Source organism: Lichenostomus cassidix, chromosome 5 (genome assembly GCF_008360975.1).
Source record: "Lichenostomus cassidix isolate B80296 chromosome 5, HeHo_3.0, whole genome shotgun sequence".
NCBI lineage: Eukaryota > Metazoa > Chordata > Aves > Passeriformes > Meliphagidae > Lichenostomus > Lichenostomus cassidix.
The window spans coordinates 48263622-48286717 of record NC_139486.1 but is presented as its reverse complement, the minus strand read 5'-3'; the positions used below and the strand labels follow the sequence as shown (position 1 = coordinate 48286717).

General features: G+C 42.1%; 1 protein-coding gene across 2 annotated transcripts; it reads left to right on the top strand.

Annotated features, from left to right (window-relative positions):
• The first annotated feature begins 63 nt into the window (after positions 1–63).
• Positions 64–22357, top strand: GTF2H1 (general transcription factor IIH subunit 1). 2 transcript variants are annotated; one of them, XM_085062944.1, is made up of 15 exons: positions 64–544; positions 4407–4575; positions 6373–6565; positions 8994–9156; positions 10887–10980; positions 11633–11782; positions 12558–12637; positions 13973–14103; positions 15153–15240; positions 16548–16636; positions 17396–17513; positions 18319–18409; positions 19811–19926; positions 20816–20908; positions 21473–22357. In XM_085062944.1, the coding sequence occupies exons 2-15, from the start codon at positions 4422–4424 to the stop codon at positions 21557–21559; spliced, it is 1647 nt and encodes a 548-aa protein (XP_084919070.1). In that variant the 5' UTR covers positions 64–544; positions 4407–4421; the 3' UTR covers positions 21560–22357. The 2 variants fall into 2 exon arrangements, with proteins under 2 accessions (XP_084919070.1, XP_084919071.1); XM_085062945.1 differs by lacking the exons at positions 64–544; positions 20816–20908.
• The last annotated feature ends 739 nt before the right edge of the window (positions 22358–23096 follow it).

Here is a 23096-nt window from a genome sequence, read left to right as displayed (position 1 = left end):
CGCGCGCGCCCGCCCCTGCCCCCGGGCACGTGACGCCGTGACGCGCGCGGCGCCCCCTCCCTCCCGGCGCGCGGGCCGGGGCCGAGGGCAGGCCCCTCCCCCGCAGCGAGGCGGCGCCGCCGACCCGGGAGCGGAGCAGGACGGGCCGCCGGGGCCGATGGCGCGGGACGAGCGAGGCCCGCGGGGACGGGTGACGGCGGGGGACGGGCCGGGACGGGCGCGGCGGGGAGGTGGGCGGGGGGGCGGCGGCGGCGCCGTTTTACCGCCGCGTCACTGCCCCCTCCGCCCGCCGCCGTCATGGCGACGGGGGAGCGGCCGCCACGTGACCGGGGCGGGGGGCGGGAGGGGCGCCCGCGCCACGTGACCGCCGGGGACGCGCGGCGTGTGCGTCGCTCCCCGTCACGTGGTGCGGGCCCCGCCCCCGGCGCCCCGCGGCCCGTTCCGGTCACGTGCCCGCCCCGCCCGCCCCATGGCCCCGGCGGCGGCCGCGGCCCGACCCCCGTAGCGCCGCTCCCGCCCGGAGCAGCTCAGCGCCGCCCGCACGGTAAGAGCCGCCTGCGCGGGGCGCGGGGGAACGGCGGTGCCGGGCGGGCGGCGGGGCCAGATCCACCCCGCGGCCGCGCCGCCCCGGTTCCGGCGATCCGTCCCCGGGGGCGGCGGGAACGCGTCGCGATGGTGCCGCGGCGGCCTTTGGCCTTTCGCGCTTCCTCCCTGCCCGGCGGACGCGTGACGGTGGCCGGGCCGGAGCCGCGGTGAAGGAAGGGATGAAACGGGCGGCGGAACCGGCGATCTGCGCTCCCCGGGGCCGCGGGGGGTGGCGGGGAGATGGCAGCGCTGCGCCGGCGGCTCCGCGGCCGGGGGCACCGGCTTCGCCCCGGCGCTTGTGCCGGGTGCGGGCGGCAGACAAAGAGGTGCCCCGGCGGTGCCTTCCCCGCCTGCTGCCAGGCAGAGCCCGCCGGGACCGTGCGGGTGCCCTCGGGCGCGTCTCGCTGCAGGCTGACGTTCCTCCCGGAGCGTGGGTGATGCGGCTCGGGGGAAGGCCGGGCTGGCCCCTCGGGCGGGCTCAGGACCGCGGATCCCCCCCCGCCGTGCCCCGGACACGCGGCACTGCTGCCACCTCTCCGTCCAGCCGAGCTGTGACCCGCTGACAGACCCCTGCCACCCCTCGGGGTGCTGCTCTGCCCGCTCCCGGACCTGGCAGCGTCCCCGTGCCGCTGCGGGTCAGGCTGGGCCATTGGCACAGATATTCCATGATTCTGCTGTTGCCTGCGGGGAGCGGAAGCCTGGCAGCAGCAAGGCCTGCATTGATCTGTCAGAGCTCGCCTGCCAGCCCATGCCCACCCTGGCCAAGTCAGGATTAATAAAACGTGTAAACGTTTCTTTTATTTCTGCTCAGAACTCGACAAAATCATATGAGAAGTGACTGGAGTGAAATGCTGGTAATGAGAGTGTTCAGGTGTTTCACAGAGCAGAAATGAGAGGTACCTGGTCTTAAAAGTGGTTAGGAAGATTCACTGTGATGGAGGAAAGATAGCTGTTGGAATTTGATGGTATTTTCAGAAGCTGTGTTTTCTTCCACAGAGCTAGGAAGGGAGGTCTTAGAAGGGGGTAAGCAAACAGAAGGCTTTTTCTGGTCTGTGCCAACACTGAAGCTTCTGGATAGACCGTGCCCATTGTAAACTGCAGCTGAAATTAACATCCTCAAGACAGGCTTGATGACAAGCTGTATCTCATGGTTAGGGCTTCTGGTTCATTCAAGTGCTTTTAGAACTGTTGACCAAACTCTGCTGCTGGGGAATTGAAAATAAACTGTCTGACCTTCCTATTCTGGAAGATACTTGAACCAGCAGCTGAAGAACACTAGTGCTGCAGCAGGTTAAAATTATCACTTAGAGCTGCAAAATGACAGTCTTTCTCTGTGTGCATGTGGCTGTTCTTCCCCCTTGGAGCAGCAGTGTCATCATCCACAGTACTGATTCCTGGAAACTTCAGGTGTTAAATGTAGAGGTTTTGAGATTTGGGCAGACACAAGTAGATCATTGATGACTCTCACTCTGCTGCATAGTAGGCCTTACATGTCCAAAACAAAAAAGGGAACCTGAGCTGTGCAGTGTGTGTGCTTAGTGAGGATGTAGCCTTCCCCATAGGAGACAGGGAAGGGAATCCTCAAGAAAGATTCCTATTTTAGAATTTTTCCTGTACTTATTGTAACAAGAAGCCATTTTGTTTTCATTGGTGACAGACGGTAACCTTCCTAAATCCTGACTATTAATAGATTTTTTTATTCTTTCTGATGTACTCTTCAAAAGACAGCTCAGGGTTTTCTCCATTTTGGGTAATGCTTACTGTGCTTATGAATTGTATCATCCCACTGCTGCTGTAAATTACTTCAGGAAAAAGGAAGCACAGCAGTGACAGAAAGAAGAACAGCATGAGCCAGTGTACTCACCCTCCCAGAAGGTGGAATGAGCCACTTGTGGGATAATTGTGCTCTCACAGATTGCACACTGCAGGGTACTAGAAGAGCTCTAAAGGAGAAGTTGGTAGCTGCTGATCCTTTGCTTCTGTAGTTGAAAGACTGGGTGTAGGTAGGTGAAATGGCATGGTAGAAAAGCAAAGCAACTGGCATCAGAAGGAGCCTGACTGTGGAAATGCTTTCCTTTTTCTTGCTATTGTGTGCAGGTTTAATTCCTTTGAATTCTGTGGCTTTGGCTCCACTGCACTGGATAATAATGACCTTAAAGTAGTATAAAGCAACAAAGGGAGAAAAACATCAAAATCCCTAGTCTTGCACATGGTGAGGTTTCCAGTTTCTGGGAGTCTGTGGCTAGCTGCCTTTTTCCAGTAAGGATGAGGTGCTGATGACACTGCATACCTGCAACAGGAAACTACATTAAATGGTTGTGTGAATAGCTCTGAAAGGGAATAATGCTGCTAGGAGACTGTAATGGATTATGCTAGGGAACAGTCCTGAAATCATGCTATGCAGTTTTCTTTGAGAAAGAAGGATTACCAAGGATGCTCTGAATGTGGCACAGTGCATTCTAGTGACTGCTGCAGTGGTGCTGATGTGAAACCCCACATTCAGCTCAGCATGATTGAACTCTTTGGCAAAGCTTTGGATGGCTGGAATGGTGAAGGAGTGAAGTATAAGTGCAGAGCCCTTTTACCATTAAGTCTTTCCATCTTGTATTTTACTTAAATCATTTACCCAGAACCTTGGAAGACTTCTGCTGAAGAGGATGCTGTTCTACTGTCCAAATTGTCAGAATAAAATATCCTATCTTGCTGCTGGTTGGTGTTTTATTGGTTTTTTTGGGACTTTTTATGGGAAAAAAAAAAGAAGCATGTGAATTTAAATGCTTAGAACTACCATTTTGTGATACCTACCTGGTTATGTGATAGCTGATGCAGGTTGCAATCTGAAGTTTGGTGTGGGTCCTAGCAATTATTACGTGTATTCTAAAGCACATGAAACATCCATATCAGCATTGAAAAATACTATTTTGCATATCAGTAGTAAAGTTTATGATACACAAAATACAGCAATTGGACATACTAAACATTTTCAGCAAACTTACTAAAGATGTACGTGTTTGATAAGCGTGCAGCAGTCTGTTTGACAGTGTAGTAATACTTGCCATATCCTTAATCTCTTGAAAAATTGAAGGCTGTAGGGTGAACCTGGAGAGAGGAATGATAGTGACTGCTGGGGAGAGCAATGCCAAAAGTATCAAAAGGCGTGTTGGTTTGAGACTGCTTACAGAATTGTCATTGTCCTGTAGTATGTGTAACATTGGTTCCTCAGACTTGGGAGGAGAGGGACTGGCCAGCTGCCATCAAATGTACAAAATATTGTTCAAGCCTTGGGCAAAACCCACCACAATAAGAGCAGCTCAGTTTTAGTGGGCTACCTTATCTTTAGCACAGGAAACTGACAATCCATGATTTTTCACATACCTTGTATCCTTCCCTTTTCTGAAATGACTTAGCATCTGCCATTCCCACTGAAGAAGGGAATTGCTGCCAGTGCCAGAGGAGATTTGGAATTTGTGTCATTGCTCAGCTTCAGTATTCTTCTGAACTAGAAAAACCAGTAAAGGAACAGCAAAACAGGAAAATTTAGTTACCAATTTAAATGTAAGGTTTGTGGGTCTTTTTTTGGAGCAAAGGCAGTATCAGCAATATAAGTAGATTAATTATTTAGGTAGCTGGGAGTATTTTGTTTAAATAAACAGTACTGATTGTGTTGAAAGAGGGGAGCATGTTTATCTGAAATACTCCCAAAATGATACAGGCATGAACAAGTAAATGGGGGCTGTAAAACTTCAATATGGCTGAGAGTTGTGAAAGAGTTGCAGCAAAAATAATTGCAGCTAATCAGCTGAACTGTCTGTTTTTAATAGCTCGTTGTAGCCACAATGGCAACATCATCTGAAGAAGTGTTGCTGATCGTGAAGAAGGTGCGCCAGAAGAAGCAGGATGGAGCTCTGTACCTGATGGCCGAACGCATTGCGTGGGCACCTGAGGGCAAGGACCGCTTCACCGTCAGCCACATGTATGCAGACATCAAATGTGAGTGAGCCCTGCTCCTGCTGCAGGGAGCAGCATAGCCACGGATATCTAAATATAACAGAAAGCTCTTGTGCCATGTAATGCTAGGTATATATAACTGGGGAAGGCTGCAAGGGTCTGGAGCTTTGGCCAGGCTGCTCTGTGGCAGCAGAGATCAGGGCTGAGGTGAAGTATCACCAGCTTAAGGATGCTACCACAGAACTTCTGTAGTCTTCAGATGTTTAACTTGCACTGCAGTTAATATTAACTTTTGATCAACTTCTGCAATAAATTGAACAGAAAAATAATCTATGCCATATGTTTGTAGAGGGAAGGATGGGAGGAGGATCAGGGAAGCATATAGAATTTTCTGTTAACACTGAAACTATCTGGCATATCATCTGTTGAACTCGGTATCTAAAGCTGTTTCGATTTTCATATGAAATGAACGCTGTTTTATTTTCATCCAACAGACCACAGCTTCAGAAGTGTCAGCTTCTGTAGTTTGGCCTAGCTGGTAACATTCTGAATAAGCATTTGCTGTTGCAACAGCAGAGTACTTGCAAGTCAAAACTAAACAGTAAATGTCTATAGCATGCTGCCTTTCTGTCTCCAATTAGTGCTCATATTTCATGTGCTGTAATGCCAAAGAAGGAATAAAAAGTAAATTGTGTGCGTCCCTTGGTAATGGTTTAGTGATTATTGCTGTTTAAAGTCACATACAAGCACTGCAGCATGATGAAAAGTGTGTGATGAATCAGAACTAAAATGCTCTTTTCTTAAATACGGATGTCATAAGAAGTTTAAAAGCCCTGTTCACCTACAATAATCAACTTTGTGAAGGTTTTATTTAGCTATTAAATTACACTTAAGCAGCTTGTATTTTAAATGTGTACATATATAGGCATCGAAGTATTTTTAACTTAGATGAAAGATGTGCTTTTTGTCATCTGAAGTTAAAAAAAAGGCTGGGATGTATTTGTAAATTTGTAATAGAGAAGGTGATTTAGTGTTGATATCTGGTTCCTGTCTCCTACTTGCACTGGAGAAAAGGCTGATATTAAGAGTTAGGTTAGTGCCATTTGCACTGCTTCACTGAAGTCAGTATAGCACAACAGTCCATAAGCATAGCTGTCCCAGCCTCTGCTCCCTCTGGTTATGAGGATGGAAGCAGGAATTAGGTTTTTCTTATGAGTCATGAGGGTGTAGTAGTGCCTTGGAGGCACTGGTGATTGACTTGGGGAGCAATAATGGCTAACTGCACTTAGCTCACCTCTGCAAGCTGGGATCCACCCTGCCTCTGCTTTCTTACCTCTGTCCTTCCATGGGAGCTGGGATAGCTGGAAAAACATGAGTGAGTACTTTTCAGTGGATCAGTTCCTTGGTTCAGTTTGCTGCACAAACACTGGGAATCATACAAGAAATGCAGCAGGAAGAAGTGGAAAGGGGGAATGAGGTCACCTTTCAGCAGCAGCCTGGACTGGTTCCAGGTTAAAGTGTCCAGGTGATGACAACCTCATTTGCAGCAGTTTTCTAATGGATGCTGTGGGGAATGCAAAGATGAATCAGGACTCCTGAGCAGGAGCTGAAGGGTATTAAGCAACAGGCTGCTACTGTCTGTGTCTTGTATTTTAGAGTGAACAAGGTGGAGAGTTCAAACTAATTCAAGGGGAAAACTGACTGTTCCATTTTCATGGCTGCAATTCAGACACAGGATAATGGTATTTAATTGGATGATGAGGATAACTGCTTATAAGCAAATACTCTAGGGAAGACAGTTTCTTGTATAAGCTTACTGTCTGTCTCTCTGCAATCTAGGCCAGAAAATCAGTCCAGAAGGTAAAGCTAAAATTCAGCTGCAGCTGGTATTGCATGCAGGGGACACAACCAACTTCCACTTCTCCAATGAAAGCACAGCAGTGAAGGAGCGAGATGCGGTCAAGGATCTTCTTCAACAACTGTTGCCCAAGTTCAAAAGGAAAGCTAATAAAGAACTTGAGGAGAAGAACAGGTAAAGGGAAAGCAGCCTAAAAATTTGTTGTTTTTTTCCCCTTCTAATTGTTAGCTAACTGTCATGTATTTCTGTTAGCAGTTGCTATTTCAACATCATGAATGATACAGCATTTGTTTCCCTAGTAAAAATCTCCCTGCTTTCAGTTTTGAGACAGATCCTTGAGACTTGCATAACTGTCACATGTTGAGACTACACTTGTGTGCTTAGTGACACGTTCTTGAGGTGTAAAGGCAGCCAGTCTGGCTGCCACCCGGTCTTTCTTATCCATAGCTATGAGAGGAGAGCACCCAACTGGCAGTCTGTCTCTTCAGTCTTCTTAAATACATACGTATCAGTTAGAAAAGCTGGTTGGAAGATTTAGTTTTTTTCCTTTTACCAAAGTTTTGTGGCGCCTAGTGATTTTTTTTTTTCCTCCCCATAGAGCCTCTTCCCCCTCAAATTTTTTCTGGTCTTTTACAGACTACTAAATTGTTTGGTATTTTCATGCATCTTACTTGAGATGCTGCAGTTTTCTTGGCATACAGGATGTTTATTCTAAGAAATGTTTTGAGAAGATGTTGAGGACGTAAGTCCTTTTCCCAAATGGGCTCTTGAGATACATTTCCGTTCCTTTAAAATGTTTGTGTTAAGCCAGTCCCTGTGGCCACAGAGCTCCCTGCTCTGCATCTCCCCAGATGAGTTTCACTTCATTCTAGTGTCTGCTGTGAGTCCTGTGTCTACTGGCTTCCATTTCCAAAGACTGTTATAGCTTTGAACTTAGCTAAGTTAAAGCTAGATTTTTCAGAACATGAGAGCGATGCCTGTTATGGGACAGACTGGATCTTAATGAGATTCCCCAGCAGAAAGGCAAGAGCCCTTGTGCTGCAGCTGTGACACATTCAGAATTAACTGGTTCCAGTACTGCAGCAACCACTAGGGTCTGCAGCAGTGCAGCCTGTTTTGGCACTGTTCCCATACTCGTTTCTTTATGCTATGTGCTTTATTTCTGACAGTATTGGTGCTGAGAACACAGGCAGTCTTAGCTCTGGATCTTTGCATCCTTAAATGGAGTTTTACAGCATCATACCGTGCAGTATAAAGAGCCTTTCTAGTTACTGAAAAGCCAGAATCTCTGCATGTACTCAGCCATAGTGTGTTCTCTTGATTTGGAGTCCAAGTCTAGTGATGGGGCTTCATTAGCTTAATTGCAACAGATAAGGCAAAAAAGATTCAGCCTATTCTGGAAGGGTACAACATTCAGAGTCCCTATGTCACTTCCATTTATTGATAAGTGGGAGTTGGGTACGTACCAAAATTCCAAGATTTAATGAAATAACCAGAATAACAGACTGCTTTCTGCTGCACTAATTTGTAAGAATTGCCACTAATCCGTACTTGTGACAATAAGAAAAACTGGAGAAACCTCGCTGGTTAAAACATTGGGGGATGTCCTGCCACAAAGCTTTCACTTCCACCTCACCTTTCTTTGTCCTTAGAGCAGCTAAAGACTTTCATTGTGTGCAGACTGCAGTTTTTCCATGTTCTTCCATAGACCATGTACTATGTATCCACAAGACTCCTGATATTTTTCGTTGTTTGCAATTGATCAAGACGCTGAGGTACATGGTAAAGATTGGTGAGGTTGTTAGCAGATTGTGAACACACATGCATGTTTCCCTGAAAATAGCCCAGTGGGTTTCAAGTAAGGTACACCAGCTGTAAGAACAGCTGCTTAAACATGAGTGAACTGAAGATTCAGGTGCACAGTCTTTGCATTTTGGGTAGTAAGTGTGATACTTGATGTGTGGATGATAACTCCTGTAAACATTGCTCCCTGGTGGAAGTAGTGACACTGAATGTGTCTCACAGTTGTGCTGTGTGTGATTAAGGGATGAAGATCCTACTGTCACCACAGAAACATAAATGAACAACCATCTTGGTGTAATGTGTCTTAAGGGATCTTATCCCATACATATTTTGTGATCTGTACTCTTGCACTAAAACGGAGATCTGTAGCTACTGAATTTTAAGATCTTGAAGCAAGAATTGGGCAGTGCTGAAGTCTCCTTTCCCCACCCCCCCATCATACTTTTGTTATGGAAGATCAAGAAAATTCATTGTGCTTTTACAGTTCAGGAGACTCCAATCCTGGATATGCAAAGGCACAAAAGCACCACAGAATATTTTAGGTCAAGACATGAATCCCATGTTAACTTTTTCTTAGGCATTACTGTTTTCTAACATTCAGTGTTAACATCCATTTCTTAAGTCTTTTGAGACAAATAGTGCTGTTGACATTGGTTGTTTACACAGTCTTGGTAAAAAATGCACAGCATTTTGAAAGAAAAGTTGGTTTCTGTTCCTTTTGTGAGCTCATGTTAGTTGTGGAAATACTAGTGATTTATTCTGCAGTGTTTCAATTCTATTCAATACATTCTTTTACCAGAATGCTGCAAGAAGATCCTGTTTTGTTTCAGCTCTATAAAGACCTTGTTGTGAGCCAAGTAATCAGTGCTGAAGAATTCTGGGCCAACCGTTTAAGCCTGAATGCAGGGGATAATTCTGCAGCACCTAGTAAGCAGGATGTGGGCATCTCTGCAGCATTCCTGGTATGTTGAATCTCTAACTTAAAGGCTTTTAGAGCAAACACATTGGGGAAAGTGAGAGTTCTGCTCATGCACTGTATTCCCATATACATGAATGTTGTTGTTCCCTGGTTCCTCAGCTTAACATCTCTCTGCTACTCCAAGTGTAAAGGAGAAAAAATAAAGTTTTCTGCTAATCTGCAACCTCAAAATCTTGTCAGTTTAAGATGGCAAATTAATTTGAACTTTAAATTGCCAATAGGCAGATGATGTTTGTACTGCTGCTCTGCCTCCCATAAAATGGGAGTGATGTGATTGTATGGTGACTAGATGAGAGTGTATGAGCTCAATAAATTAAAAAGCATACCTGTGGCAGTATTGATGTACATAAATGAATCTTTCCAAATAAGGGTTTTATTCCCTCCCCAATTTTTTAAACCAGTACATGCTTCCAGCTACTTGAAGAACAACTTGTGTATCTGAAAACATTTTCTTGCTCTTTTTCTCTTAACTTTCAGTTAGTTTACCCATTTGTAGAAACCACACTTCAGTAATTTCAGTGCAGTGTAAAAGTAATCTAGGTGCAACTTCAGATTCCATCACACAGAGACATGTTTCTACTTATGCAACAAAATTCATAGATAGGACTCTTCAGATGGAATCCCACTCCAACTCTGCAATGATTGTATACACAGTGGGTTTGGGAGGGAAAGAGGAAGTAGTTTTAATTTAGCTGCTGTACAAATATGTGGTTCCCCCTGCTTCCCTCCACTTCTGGAAATACCTGAATCAGTTGCCAAACAAATTTGATGGCTCTGATTTCCTGTCTCCCATTATTCCTATACCTTAATGTTAACTGAAAAAAAAAATTACAATGAAAAGTAAACCCTTCAAAACTGAAGTTTTCTTAAACTAACTGGTTATGTTTGTGTCCTCTGCATTTGTGCAGAAGAAACCTTCAGATATTTGTGTGTCCTGGTTCAAGTTAAAGTAACTCTCTGGCTCTGCTCAGAATGAGTGTTTCCCTAGGAAGAAGATGGTATAAAAGCTAGGCTTGAGGTACACAGGAAAAGGAGGAAAAGGCAGCAGTCCCTGCAATCATGTACTTTTCCTGTTTCTGAGAACTGGACAGAGCACTCACCTCCTCCAGAGCTTCCTAAAGAGATCACTGAGATCTAAGTTCAAAGTTCTGACTAAGGCTAACCCTCAAGTTTTAAATTCAATGTAATTTATCATTAATAATATATAAATATCATTAATAATATATAAATAACTATTTATCAGTTATACTAAGATACTGTTATTGTATAAGGAAATAATATATAAGAGCTGTAAATCCTTTTTTGTCACTTCATTATAGCCACTGATTATTCACTAGCTGAATTATTGAGTGAACAGTAAAACACGAGGCATATACAGTACACTTAGCTATTTTTACTTTGAAACAAGCATAAGCATAAATTAATTAAGCACATCTTGTTTTGGCTGATGGAGTGCTCATTGCTTTCTAAAGCCTGCAGTCTGCTTGTTGAATTGTCCCTTAAGTGGCAAGTACAATAAAGTAATTAATGTTTGCTCTTTCATTTCTTATTCTGAAATACTATGTATGATCAAATATGCTATGGAATACCGGAGGAAGATGATTATTTTACCTGCAGCAGAACTTGCTTGCGAGATGCTGGTTTTTTTTCCTTCTCCAGTTAGAGAAAGCATCCAGACATGACTGCTTTTTCTCCCTGTGTGCTTTTCCTTAGGCTGATGTACGGCCTCAGACAGATGGCTGCAATGGGCTGAGGTACAACTTGACTTCGGATATTATTGAATCCATATTTCGGACATACCCTGCAGGTGAGAGCAGTGCTTTACATACCGAACACATCCATTTAATATTGGTCTTTTTACTCTCATTACTGTGGAAAGACTAAAGTGGTAGTCTGAGCCTGGAAGGGACTCTATCTTCCAGTCTTCTGGATGATTTTCCCTGACTCATTAGAGGGGTGGGAAGAAGCATATCATATGTTTCATAAAAGCATAAAACCATGCTTTTGAGATGAAAACTTGATTTCATTAAATGAAAATATTTTAACTTGTGTTGACTTTTTGTTTTTTTTAAATTGTAAGTAGATGTTTGAGTCCCATGATACTCTCCTACTTACTGTTCCAATTAATTGTTATTTTTCATGAAATCACCTTTGGGAAGAAAAGAACCTGATTTCCATCAGTCCCCTGCACTATAACGAACATAGACACTGATTGATTTTGGCCTCTAGTGTGGAGGCAATTCAAGTGTTCAGGCCACTCTTACATGCAGTTCTTTTCAAAGCTTTGCAGGCATAAATGAGTACCTGTTTGCTCATGCTTAACTATTGCAGTCCCTTCCATTTAACAGGCATGAATGGAGGCAGCCAGAAAGCAAGGAAGCCAGCAATGAAATGTTGACATATAATGCCATGTTAAGAGTAGTGGAACAGTTTGTAATCGTTCTGGGTTTTGTTCACAGTAAAAATGAAATATGCAGAGAATGTTCCGCATAACATGACCGAGAGGGAATTCTGGACACGATTTTTTCAGTCTCATTATTTTCATCGGGACAGGCTCAATACAGGCTCAAAAGACCTCTTTGCAGAATGTGCCAAACTGGATGAGAAAGGTAAGTTTCTTACCTTTCTGGTAAAAGGTAAGAAAGCTGAAAGCTGGTTGTTTCTGTATGCTACAGATGGTCATGGAAAGTTAGCTCAGCTTTGCCATTCTGAGCATGTTTCATAGTGGGAGCATTTCTTGGAACAAATTAGCCTTTGGAAAGTGGCAGCACTAGAAATAAGCTGTACTGCAAATTCCATAATATGCCATCCTGGTAGATTGATTATGTGCCACCTGAAATTCTAAAATATTATCTGACTTAAGTTTTTAATGAAGTTTTGAGATGGGTTTGGGATGACACAGAAAGGTGGGGAGTTGGGATCACCTACCACCAATCCATAATATGTATTCCGGCTAATGAAAGCATTCTATTAGGAATGCAAAACACTTCACCAGTCAAAGCTATCACCAGATACAAACTGTCATACTACCCAGGCAGGGGAGCAAAACAGTGCCAAAATTAGAAGAAAAAACACGGTTGAGGCTTCCCGATTTCCACTAATATAACTACATCTCAATTGATTTTTTTAATCAGTGTTCAGTGATGTGTTGAAGTTTGTGAAAACCAGGCTAATTAGTAGGAAGATGTTTTAGAGTAACTTCCCAAATTTATGGCTAGTTTTAAATGGAACTTCAAAAAGCTTATGAAGTTTTAGTCCCAGTGTTATTTAGGCCTGTGCAGAGCCTTCGTCTTCTTTTAAAAATTAAATATAACCTAATGATGCCACAATTACTCCATTTCTTTAGATACAGTTTTTCATTGTTTTTTTCTTTGTTTCACACAGGGTTAAAAGCAATGGTGTCTCAAGGAGTGAAAAACCCTCTAATAGATTTAACAGCTTTGGAAGATAAAACATTAGATGAAGTAAGTACTTGGGGGAAAAAAACAGAAAACAAACAAAAATCCAAAAGAAAACCATACCACTTCCTTAGTTTCATTTAAGGAGTAAGTGGATCCTTCTTTTAAAATCACTACAAATGCTAATTCTAAAACAGATCCCTTACTAGGCAGCTGCAGTGTTTGGGTACTCAACATTCCTTCTGGTGTGTGTGTGTGTGTAGGGAAATGGCAACTGTGCCCAGGGACCTGTGTGTCTCACATCTGCCTTGGTGTGCAGGGTGCAAATGCAGGACTTCCCTTCTTTAAAGAATTACTTTTTCATTCGGCTTTTTTGTCTGAAGTGGATTCTTTCCTTTTTTCTGCCTTTTAGAATCTGCGACAATGTACAAAAGAGTGGCACGAATAGGAAAAAGTCTTTGATTTGTTCCTGCTTTGAACATTGCTACTTGATATGGCCTAACTGAAGGACACTTTAGAGTTTTCTTTGTTTAGCTTTAAATACCCTTTTTTTGCTAAAATTATGACTAACTTGAACTATTACTGCCTCCAAGCACAAGTTAAAACAAGTGATAACAGTGGTGTACCATGATGTGAAGTAACTTAGAAACGTGTTTTTCTGCAGTTGATTTAACTAAAACTGTTGAATTGTAATTAATAATGAAACTGCATTTCTAAGTGTTTTGGTGGGTTTTTTGGGTTTTCTTTTTTAAATTTCTTTTTGTGGGAGTTGTCCAAAGCTAGCAGTCTGAAACTGGACCATGAGTTTAGGGTAGGTGTGTTTGATGTGCTTTGCAAACTGCCCTGGTTTGCTTTTGAGTTAACCACAAGCATAAATCTGCCCATGGGGTAAAGTGAGTTGCCTTCAGCCACCTGGCAAGTGGGGAACTCTGCCAGCATTAAGGCTTGAGGGTTTTTGAATTTTCTAGAGGTATCACATCCTCCTGACAGGTGTCATTTAGCCTGTGGGCTGCTAGTGTCCCAACTAGATGTTATAAAGAGGTCAGTAAAACAATTGCTATCTCTTTCTTGCCATCAATGCCTGTGTGTTACACAGTGATCCTTAGTTGTTTTTTTTTTAAACTAGTCCTGGGTTCTTTTTCTTATATCATGGTCTTGTAAAATCATCCGTGTAAGACTTGTCACCTTCTCTCTGACACCTCTAAATTGCCGAGTGTTAGCAGAATAAAATAGTCACTGGATATTTTCAAAGTACATGAGGTGATGGTTGGCCAATGGTATGAAAATGATGTTCTGGATGATGGAGAGGAGGTGGCATGCAGGCTTCCTGACTCAAGAGAAAACAGAATTGTCCTGCTGCTCTGGGGGCAGGAGGGAATTAAAATGTTGTTTTCTTTGTAGGGCTATGGTGTTGCTTCTGTGGCCTCTACATCAAATGCCTCAAAGTCTGCTAGAGAAAGCAGCAATGCTGCCATCATAAAACGCTTTAATCATCATAGTGCCATGGTCCTTGCAGCTGGCCTCAGGAAACAGTAAGTTTCGGTGTTGTGTAAAAGATTTTTTGTAGTAAATTTTAAGGAATTTCCAAAACAAAAGCACATCTTCAGTTATTCATCCAACCTTTTCTTTTAATTTTTATTAATGAATTATTTTGCTCTAGAAATGAAAATACCTCTAGGTTTCATTTTACCTTATAGAAGTTTTTCAGAGCTGTTTGAAATGATGACTGCTATTTTTAGCTGAGTTACTGTATAAGGCAGATTAAAAAGGAAGGAATGTTTCTGCCTTAAATTTTGAGCCCTGGTAAAGGCTGCAGAAGCAGTGTTGTGTGTGCTGTGTGGAGGTGAGGTGTGTTGCAGGGAGTTCCTGTTGTCTGCCTTCAGGAGCAGGTCTGCTGGGGCAACCTACAGTGTGGCATAGGTGGATCAGATGAAAGACTCCTCAGGTGCAGTACCCTGCCCCTGACCAAAAACATCCATTAGGACATCTGCTCTACAACTCCTTCATGGACAGCCAGCAAGGATTACTACTCCACCCAAATCCTACAGACCTTAACTGTGAGAGGTCTTAGTTAATACTTCCTTCTGTTTAGCTGGGCTCCCTCAGATTGTTTTTTGCTTTTGCACAAATTAAACACTGTACCTTAAACAATCTCTTCTGGGCAATGTGTGTTTCTGTTTCTCAGTTCAGAAAGGGACAACAGGACAGCTCTCCTGGAGCAGTTGTATTTCAGGGCTCCCAGAGCTCTGCTAATACCTGGTTGCATAACTGTGTATATACAAAGTGTTTCTAATTTAGCCATGATTTTGCTGTGTCCCACATGCACGGTTGGCATGCTGCTATTTCTGAAGAGAGGGACAGGCACCTTCCCCTGCTGTTGAATTTCCCTTGTAACAAACAGGGTTAATGTGGAGTTGGTTCCTTCTGTTTACATCAACTGCTAGAAATAAGGATGTAAGGGGAAAAAGTATGTGAACATGCATATAAAGGTTTTGAAACAGATGTATTTACTTTGTCTCTAGCTTGTATCTTAAGTTTCCTGTGAGGTGAATTCTTCTTAATGCTGTTTCTCTATTTTAAGAGAAGCACAAAATGACCATTACAGTGAGACCAGCAGTACGGATGGAAACTCCAGGGATTCAGATTTCTTTCAGCCACCACTGAAAAAGGTATAAAGTTAGCTGATGTGATTCTAATTGAATGGAACTGGAAGCTCTGTCTCTCGAAAATTGCTGAAAGTTCCTTACTTGTTTTATGACACATCTGAAGTGAAACTTTTTTAGCCTTATTTAGAAGCATATAGAATTACAACCCGATAGTCTGTAAGCAGCCTTGTACCTCTGGTAGTAAACACAAATAAGCTACACATTGAACTACTGTTTATCTCTTCAGTAGTGCCCAATGAAAGTAAAGAATTCTAAGTTGCTTCAGATTGGACCCAGAAGTCTGGTTCTTTCCATTTGCTGCAGTTCTATTTTTGGCCCCCTCCCTTTTGTTTTTCTTTCAAATGCCTGAAAACTTCTAGAGAACATCCATCAGAAAAGGATATTGGTGTTCAAGCACCAATATTAACCTGTCAAGTGTGTTGTTTGTAGAGGAGATGATAAAACTGGCACATGGCAGCCTTCATCTTAGCCAGAAGCTGAAGTGAGGTTGAACTGAAAGTGAAGTGACACCTGGTGCAAAGAAATACAGGGCAACAGCCTGGTCTAGACTAACCAGAGCAGCTCACTAAGTGGAAGAGAGTACTGTAATTGCTAAAAAACTGAATTGGATACTCTTCCTGGAGTTGACAGCCTAGACAGAAAATGTCAGAGAGACTCAAAACTTTGCTGCATTATGAGAAAACCTTGTAGAATACACATGTTGTTAAATGTTGGGGTAGTTTTCGACTTTCCCCAAAAGCTGCAAGTTTTACTGAGCAGAAAATGATATAGCAAGACTAGAAGAAACGTGCTGAAAAGGAGAGGGAAAGAGTTGAAGGAGGATAAGAGACTTCAAAAATAGTTTTCTCATTGTATGAAGTCTGGTATCACTGTGCTGTTACCTCTCACTGGTAATACACCACAGCTCTGCTGTCACCAGGTAGCTTGGGTAGTTACTGTGGTTTTAGTCTTAGACTTCTGTACACCAGCTACTAAATCATTACTGTTTCTGCTAATCTGGAATTAGATGGACATAAATAGAGAGCACAAATGGTTATCTGTGTACAGCAGAATACTTTTTGGAAGTGGCAAGGACTGCTAGTTTTAGCCAGAATCTGGAGAAAAAATGATGGTGCCAAAACTTCCAAATAGTACATCCTGAACAACATTGGGCATGACTCCCTGAGGCTAGGCATGAGTCATTCCACACCTGGGTTTTCTTTAAGGTTTTAGTAACCCTTCAGCTCAAACTCAGTGAACTGGAAGCAAGCACTGGATATATGGAATTGTGCCTTCATTAGTAATGTGTATTATTATTTGGCTCATTTTAGGTAAAACTGCAGGAGGCCATTGAATATGAAGATTTATCAAAGAATAATAGCGTTAAAACTATTGCACTAAACTTAAAGAAGTCTGATAGGTAAGTCAAAATATGCACAGCTATTTCAGCATAGCCAGCTTATCAGTGCATTCATCACAGGCCACCAGGACAAGCTGATTTCATCCCTACTGTGCCACACTCAGGTGTGTTACAACTAAGTTTACAAACATAATATGAGCTTTTGCATAAACCAGTTTCCAAGTAATTCAAAACCTAACAGACCTCTAATCACAGTCCAGCCCTTCATTTTGCAGCTTTCAGTGGAAAAATACGTTACATATGAAAAGACATAGAATTCCAAAACAAATCCCCTCCCAGGCAAAAAAATGCAATTGGAATAGTTTGGACTGCTCACTGGTCTAGGATCTTTCTAGTAGTAGTTCTCTTATTTTCTAGACTTTTGAGTTTGAGAACCATAGATGTAACTAGAGAAAAGGAGTGATACTGCAGGAAAGAGAACAGTTCCATATGTGCACCTAACTTCATTTAGCTTAGTTTCAGTTGACAGTGAATGAAATATCCATTCTGATGATATTTCCAGAATTTGGTGGCAGGGGTAGCTTTTCATTGTCAAAGTTATCACAGATTCAGCAATAGAAGCTCTTCCTTTGCTGCCATACCACCCCTAACCCAACCTCTTCCCATGTGGCAATATATTGTACTTTATCAATAAATAATGTCAACAGTTCAAAGTGTCTAAAATTATAAACATTTGAAGAACTGTCCAGGAGTTGGCTCTCTTGTTTTGCCAACACTCTTACTAATAACTCTTCTCTCTTCCCTTTTCTTACCTCACAGGTATTATCATGGTCCAACTCCAATTCAATCACAGCAATATGCAACCAGTCAGGATATAATTAATTCTTTTCATAGTATTAGACAAGAAATGGAAGCATATGTACCCAAACTAACTCAGGTATGGAAAAATATTTTTTAAATGCCCCTCTTGATCTTAGCTTAGCATTTTGCTTTCTGTACAGTTTTGTGTCTCATGTCTTTTGGAATTTTAACTTTTCATGTTAAATTATCTCCAATAGTTTTCTGTTAACTGATTTTTTTACATGTTTAGGTGATACCTTTTGAGCTGTTAAGTTTAAAATCTACACCATAGGAAACTGAGTCATTGCTGATGCTCAGTTATATTCTTGTGTTCCTGCTTTCTCTTGAGGAAATGGTAAAGGTGTAAGGTAGTAAAGCAGGACAGTCATGAACAGGCCAGTGTATTGATCCCACCCTCAGAAGTTTAAGATGTGATGGTCTTAGGAGGTTACAGTGAGCAGGATTTTAACTGAACTGATCTTTTGCTCCTAAATGCACTTGGGTTGTCAGTGCTGTGGGCTGCACAGAAGCTCTGTGCTGGCACCTGGAGGGCAGCAGAGCCCCATGGTCAGTCTCCCCAGCCAGTATCTGAACTTCTCTGTTAGTAAACCTAGATTTGGCCCTAAGGAAAGCAGCCACAGCTCTGCTACCGTTCTGCATAGTAATTCTCATGTTTCAGAGTAAGTGCACAGCCAGTTCAAGGTCTAGGTAAAGGAAAGGGTTGTTTTTCCATAATTAATTGGAGAGTTTTCACTGCAGATGAGCTACAGCACTTAAAACACTGTGCCTAATTCTGGACAAGAGCAGAACCTGAACTTCCATTGTATCTGTTCAACTAATCTTATTTCACAAAGAATTTATTGGAAAAAGTGACCTGAAATACTTGTTCCCTGTCTCTCCAGGTTCTTTCAAGTGGTGATGCTGCCAGCACTATTGCAGTCCTGTCACCTGGAGGAGCACTTATGCAGGGTGGAACACAGCAAGCCATAAACCGTAAGGATTTAGGATCTCTAACGATTTAATTGTATCCTGTTGCATTGCACAGCACTAGCTGGCTTGCTGTTTCATCTCTCCCTTGAAATATGTTACAGTGATAAAGGAAATTATGGAAACATGTAGCTGGAGTAGTACTGGGTTACAGCAACAAAAGAAAAGCAACAACCCAGCCACACCATGGGGGTGGTAATGGCTACACTGGTGCTGAGGCAAGTGAACGAGAGAATATTGTACACACTAAGTAATGAAGGAAACACCTGATAGATGCTAAATTCTCTTACAGATATTTGGTTTTACTTGTTCAGCATTTCTGATTTTTTTTTCCAGATTGTAGAAAACAAAGACATACTCTGTGAAAACTTCTAAGGAAGCAAGGCCTAGATAATTGTCTGAGACAAGGTTTTTTGCAGCCTGCATTTAAGATCCACAGCTTACTGTGAAAAAAGGCAACTTCCTGCAAGGGCAAATCAGACAGCCTCTCCTTCTCACACCTCCATTCAAACACCCCTTTCCCTGTTGTCACATTCCTGCCAGTTTGAGTTCCTGTCTCTTTAGTCTCACAGCAGTTGAATCCCTGTTCTCAGGATTTATAACAGTTTTCCAGTTTATCTTCTGTTACTTAGTTTGAAAAGCAGCAGAAATTAATTCAGACAGCTGAAAAAGCAAGTATGAGTTTTTTTAGGGTGCTGAAAGAAAAGGAGTCAGCAAGCAGTGGTGAAGCTTTCTTACCCATCCTGGTTTACATACTGGGTACTCCACTTCTTCTTGGAGCCTGATTAGCACTTTTTTTTTTTAACAGCCTCATCCTAAAATTTGATATTCACTGTTCAGTTCACCGTGCTCATCCTCAGTGACTACTTGTACTTTTTGTTTGGGTTTTTACAACTGTGGTTCTTTCCTTGTTCTTGAACCCTGTCATGCTTTCTTCTTTAAGAGTACCTGGGATACAGTTCTTTTTTCCTGTCTGGATTTTTCATTTTCTGCATGCTATAACCATATTCTCATTGCCAATGTCAGATAGAGGGAAAAACTTGCAGTGTCCAGAATTCTTAGCACTGTGTTGTGAGGACAACACGGTGCTGGTGCAAGCAGCAGCACTGCCACGCTGTTAGAACAATACAAATACACTGCTTCTAATCCTGGATTAAGTTTGGTGTCCGTTCTTTGCCTGGCATGGATCTTCCTTTAAAATACACAGGCTTCCACGTGTAGAGCCATAAATAGCAGCTGACCTGATCTAATTGCTGCTGAGGTGTGAGGCACCTCAGTGTTCCCTCTCAGCCAGCCTTTCTGTCATTGTAGTGGAAGTGTACATTGCCAACCTCCTTTGCTAGCCTTAGTTCTCATTTTACATTTGATAGTTTGAGTGATGTGAAAAAACCCTTTTTCCTCTTGCAGAGATGGTGCCAAATGACATTCAGTCTGAACTAAAACACTTGTATGTGGCAGTAGGGGAACTGCTACGACACTTCTGGTCCTGCTTCCCTGTTAACACACCATTCCTAGAAGAAAAGGTAAGGCAGAGCTTCCTCTTACAGCCCTGGTTATGATGTGGCCAGCCATGGTTTAGAATGGCTGTCATTATTGAAGTATAGAGCTAATACACATGCCTTAAATTTATCCCTAGAAATGAAGATCACAAAATAAAATCTTATTTTTTTCAGCAGTTCTGCTGGTGCTATTAATTAAAATCATCCTTGTCCCTACCTCCCTGTTAGCTACCTTTAGGAGCAGTTGCTGTAAGCCAGTTTCACACAGAATGGTCAGTCTGTTGCAGCTGCAGGGTTCTCATTCCTGTTTAAAACACAAAAGTCTAAAGCCTCCCTTCCCCAGCTCCAAGAAATAACCTCTGCAGTAACAGATACCAGCAAGTTTTCCTTATTCTTCTATCTATTGTGAAAATCACTGTCACACCTTCAGAACAAACACTGCTTTTCAGAACTAAGTTGCTTTCCAAGAGAGATGTTTGTCTGCAGCCAGGTCTATGATTGAATTTTTCTGTTGCTTTTGACCTCACATGGAATACAAAGATAAAAATTTACATTCAGATACATTCGTATGCCTGCTGCAAAATGCGGCCTGAAAATCCAGTCTTTGCTTGAAGCAAAAAACCATTTTGTGAATAACTTTTATCTATTTATAGTGTTTGTTAATGAAGCAATAATCAGTGGCACACTGCACTTCCAGTCATACTGCAATTACATCAAAAATAAATACATACTCGAGAAGTGTGATAGAAGACTGATGTTTGAGGAAGGAAAGTTATTCAAATTACACATACTTGAAGTAGCCCCCAGAATGAATTACAAGGGGTTTTGTTGGAGAACAGTTTGTTAAAGGAAATGAAACTTCTGTCTTAGTATAATTTTTCAGTATTGTAATATTGGTTTCTGTCTCTCTCAGGTTGTGAAAATGAGGAGCAACTTGGAAAGATTTCAGGTTACAAAGCTCTGCCCATTCCAAGAAAAGATTCGGAGACAGTATTTAAGCACAAATGTAAGGGGAAAGTACTGTTTATTATGTGGGTGCATATTAATAATTTCAGTCTTAACTATCAGAGGATGGTAGCTTTGTTACTTCTTAGCCTAGGCCATTTCAAGTTTTTGTTGACTACAAAATGGGCAGAGGGAAATTGGGTACACAGTTAAGCAGTCATCTCTCCCTGTCTAACTTGCTGAGTGATACCAGCAACTGACTAGAACTATAAATTGAAATTACCCGAGTGATAGAACAGAAAGGGGAAGTCACATTCCATTTTTCACTTCCACCATGAAGCAGAACTTAAGCAACTTCAAAACTCCCCCCATGTCAGATTTGAAGTGGTCACATTGTAAACAGAACAGACAGCACAATGAGGTGTCACTTCCCTGTGACCTTTCAGCTCAGCAGCTTTTTGCACTGCTCCCTCTATGGATAGTTTGCTAGAGCCTCAAGGTCCTTTCTCTGGCATACTCTGATTTTAGTGAGATTACTCATAGTGAATAGAAGGAAGAATCCCCTGGAAGGGAGGGGATCTGTTTCCAGCAGTTAGGACAACGTTTTTCCTTCTTGCTGTTTCAGTTGATAAGTCATATAGAAGAGATGCTGCAGACAGCCTACAATAAGTTCCACACGTGGCAGTCCCGGCGCATGCTGAAGAAGACGTGAGGGCACATCCTGTACAGGTCTGAGAGCAAAGCCTGCAATAGGGTAGGACTACAGCCTAGGTATGTGCAGATCTTAGAGTTGTTGCAGGAAGGCCTGCAAGCTGTGGACTTCTGGAAACGATGCTAACTGAACTTGCACATTTTTGAAAAAGAACTGAGATTAAACTTGAAAACTTGGGAGAAAAACAAGGAAGAACCAAAACGGAAGAGCTGAGGCGCAAAAATATTTAAAAGACACTGTTTACTGCAGTTACTCAGGAACTGCTTTTGATTTGCATAAAGAGCTGCTTTCAGAAATAAAAAATTTAAAGAGGGTGTATTAATAAAATTTGTTTTTCCTGTCTAATTTTTTTTTAAGAAGTGTATGGCACAGGGTAGATCTCAAAAGTTTTTCTTCACTGGATTCTGACATTTTATTGAATTCTGTTTGTACTTTCTGCAACAGTTTAACAATGGTATTTTAAAATACAGCTGAGACTGTTTTTGCTTCAAACATCTGGGAGAGTGTAGCTGTTAGAAGACTAGCTCCTGCCATGTGTTTCCCCACCAAGTGGAAGCAAGAGACATTGCACTGAAAGCTGTCTATGGTCTGGGGTCCCTAAAGGTACACAGGGGCAAACTTTTGCCTGAAGTCTTCGATTTTTATGCAAAATTTTTTCAGCCATCAGTTTTGCATGTTTCCTTTTGAGTGCAAGTGTGTGCTACTGCAGTCTTTTTTTTTTATGGTGGCATTTGTTCTGAGGAGAGAGAATGCATTTTTAAAAATGAAGTTAAATAAAGTTTCTTACAAAAGAAGTAATTTATTTTCTATTAGGCATTTTTTATTTCTTCTCCTAAATCTGTTTTCCTTCACTCTTCCCTTTTGACTATTACACTGTTTTTGGCGAATTGATAATCATTGCAAAGAGAAAAATGTGTTATTTACACAATGTCCATAGATATTGGGAATCTGTGCCATACTTTGTTCCAAATAGAATGAGTTCACAGTTTCAGACTAACTTGTCTTGTATTAAATGTGACTTAAATGCAAAGTAACCCCCTTTTCTAGAATATATGCAGTTTAATGACAACCTTGTATTTTTTTGTCACTTTGGCTGGACAAAAGCCTAGTATGGGCTACTGAACCTTTTTACTTCAGATTAAATGTGACTGTTAAAAGACAAATCAGACTGACAATATGTATTCAAAGCAAGCACAGCAGTGTTCAGTACAGCAGAAGAAATTCCCCCAGACCTGCATGATGGCTTAATACATTTTGGTATGATGCTAAAACATGATATTATGATGTTGGGTGGATAATTCTTGAAAATTCCTACTGCAGAAAAGATGTATTGGTGTAGCCAAGTGGGTGCTTGTTCTGTGCTGCTGCTCCGTTTATGCAAGAGGGTTTTTTCTTTAGTGCGTGGAAGTCAGCAGCTTCTTTTGACCCTTTTCTTTCATATTTTTGTGTTATGCTATAATATTCTGGTAAAAGCTGAGTTTCAGTTAAGCATCACTGTCCACACCAAAGTCCTGTTCAGAAATGTGTGCATATTGTT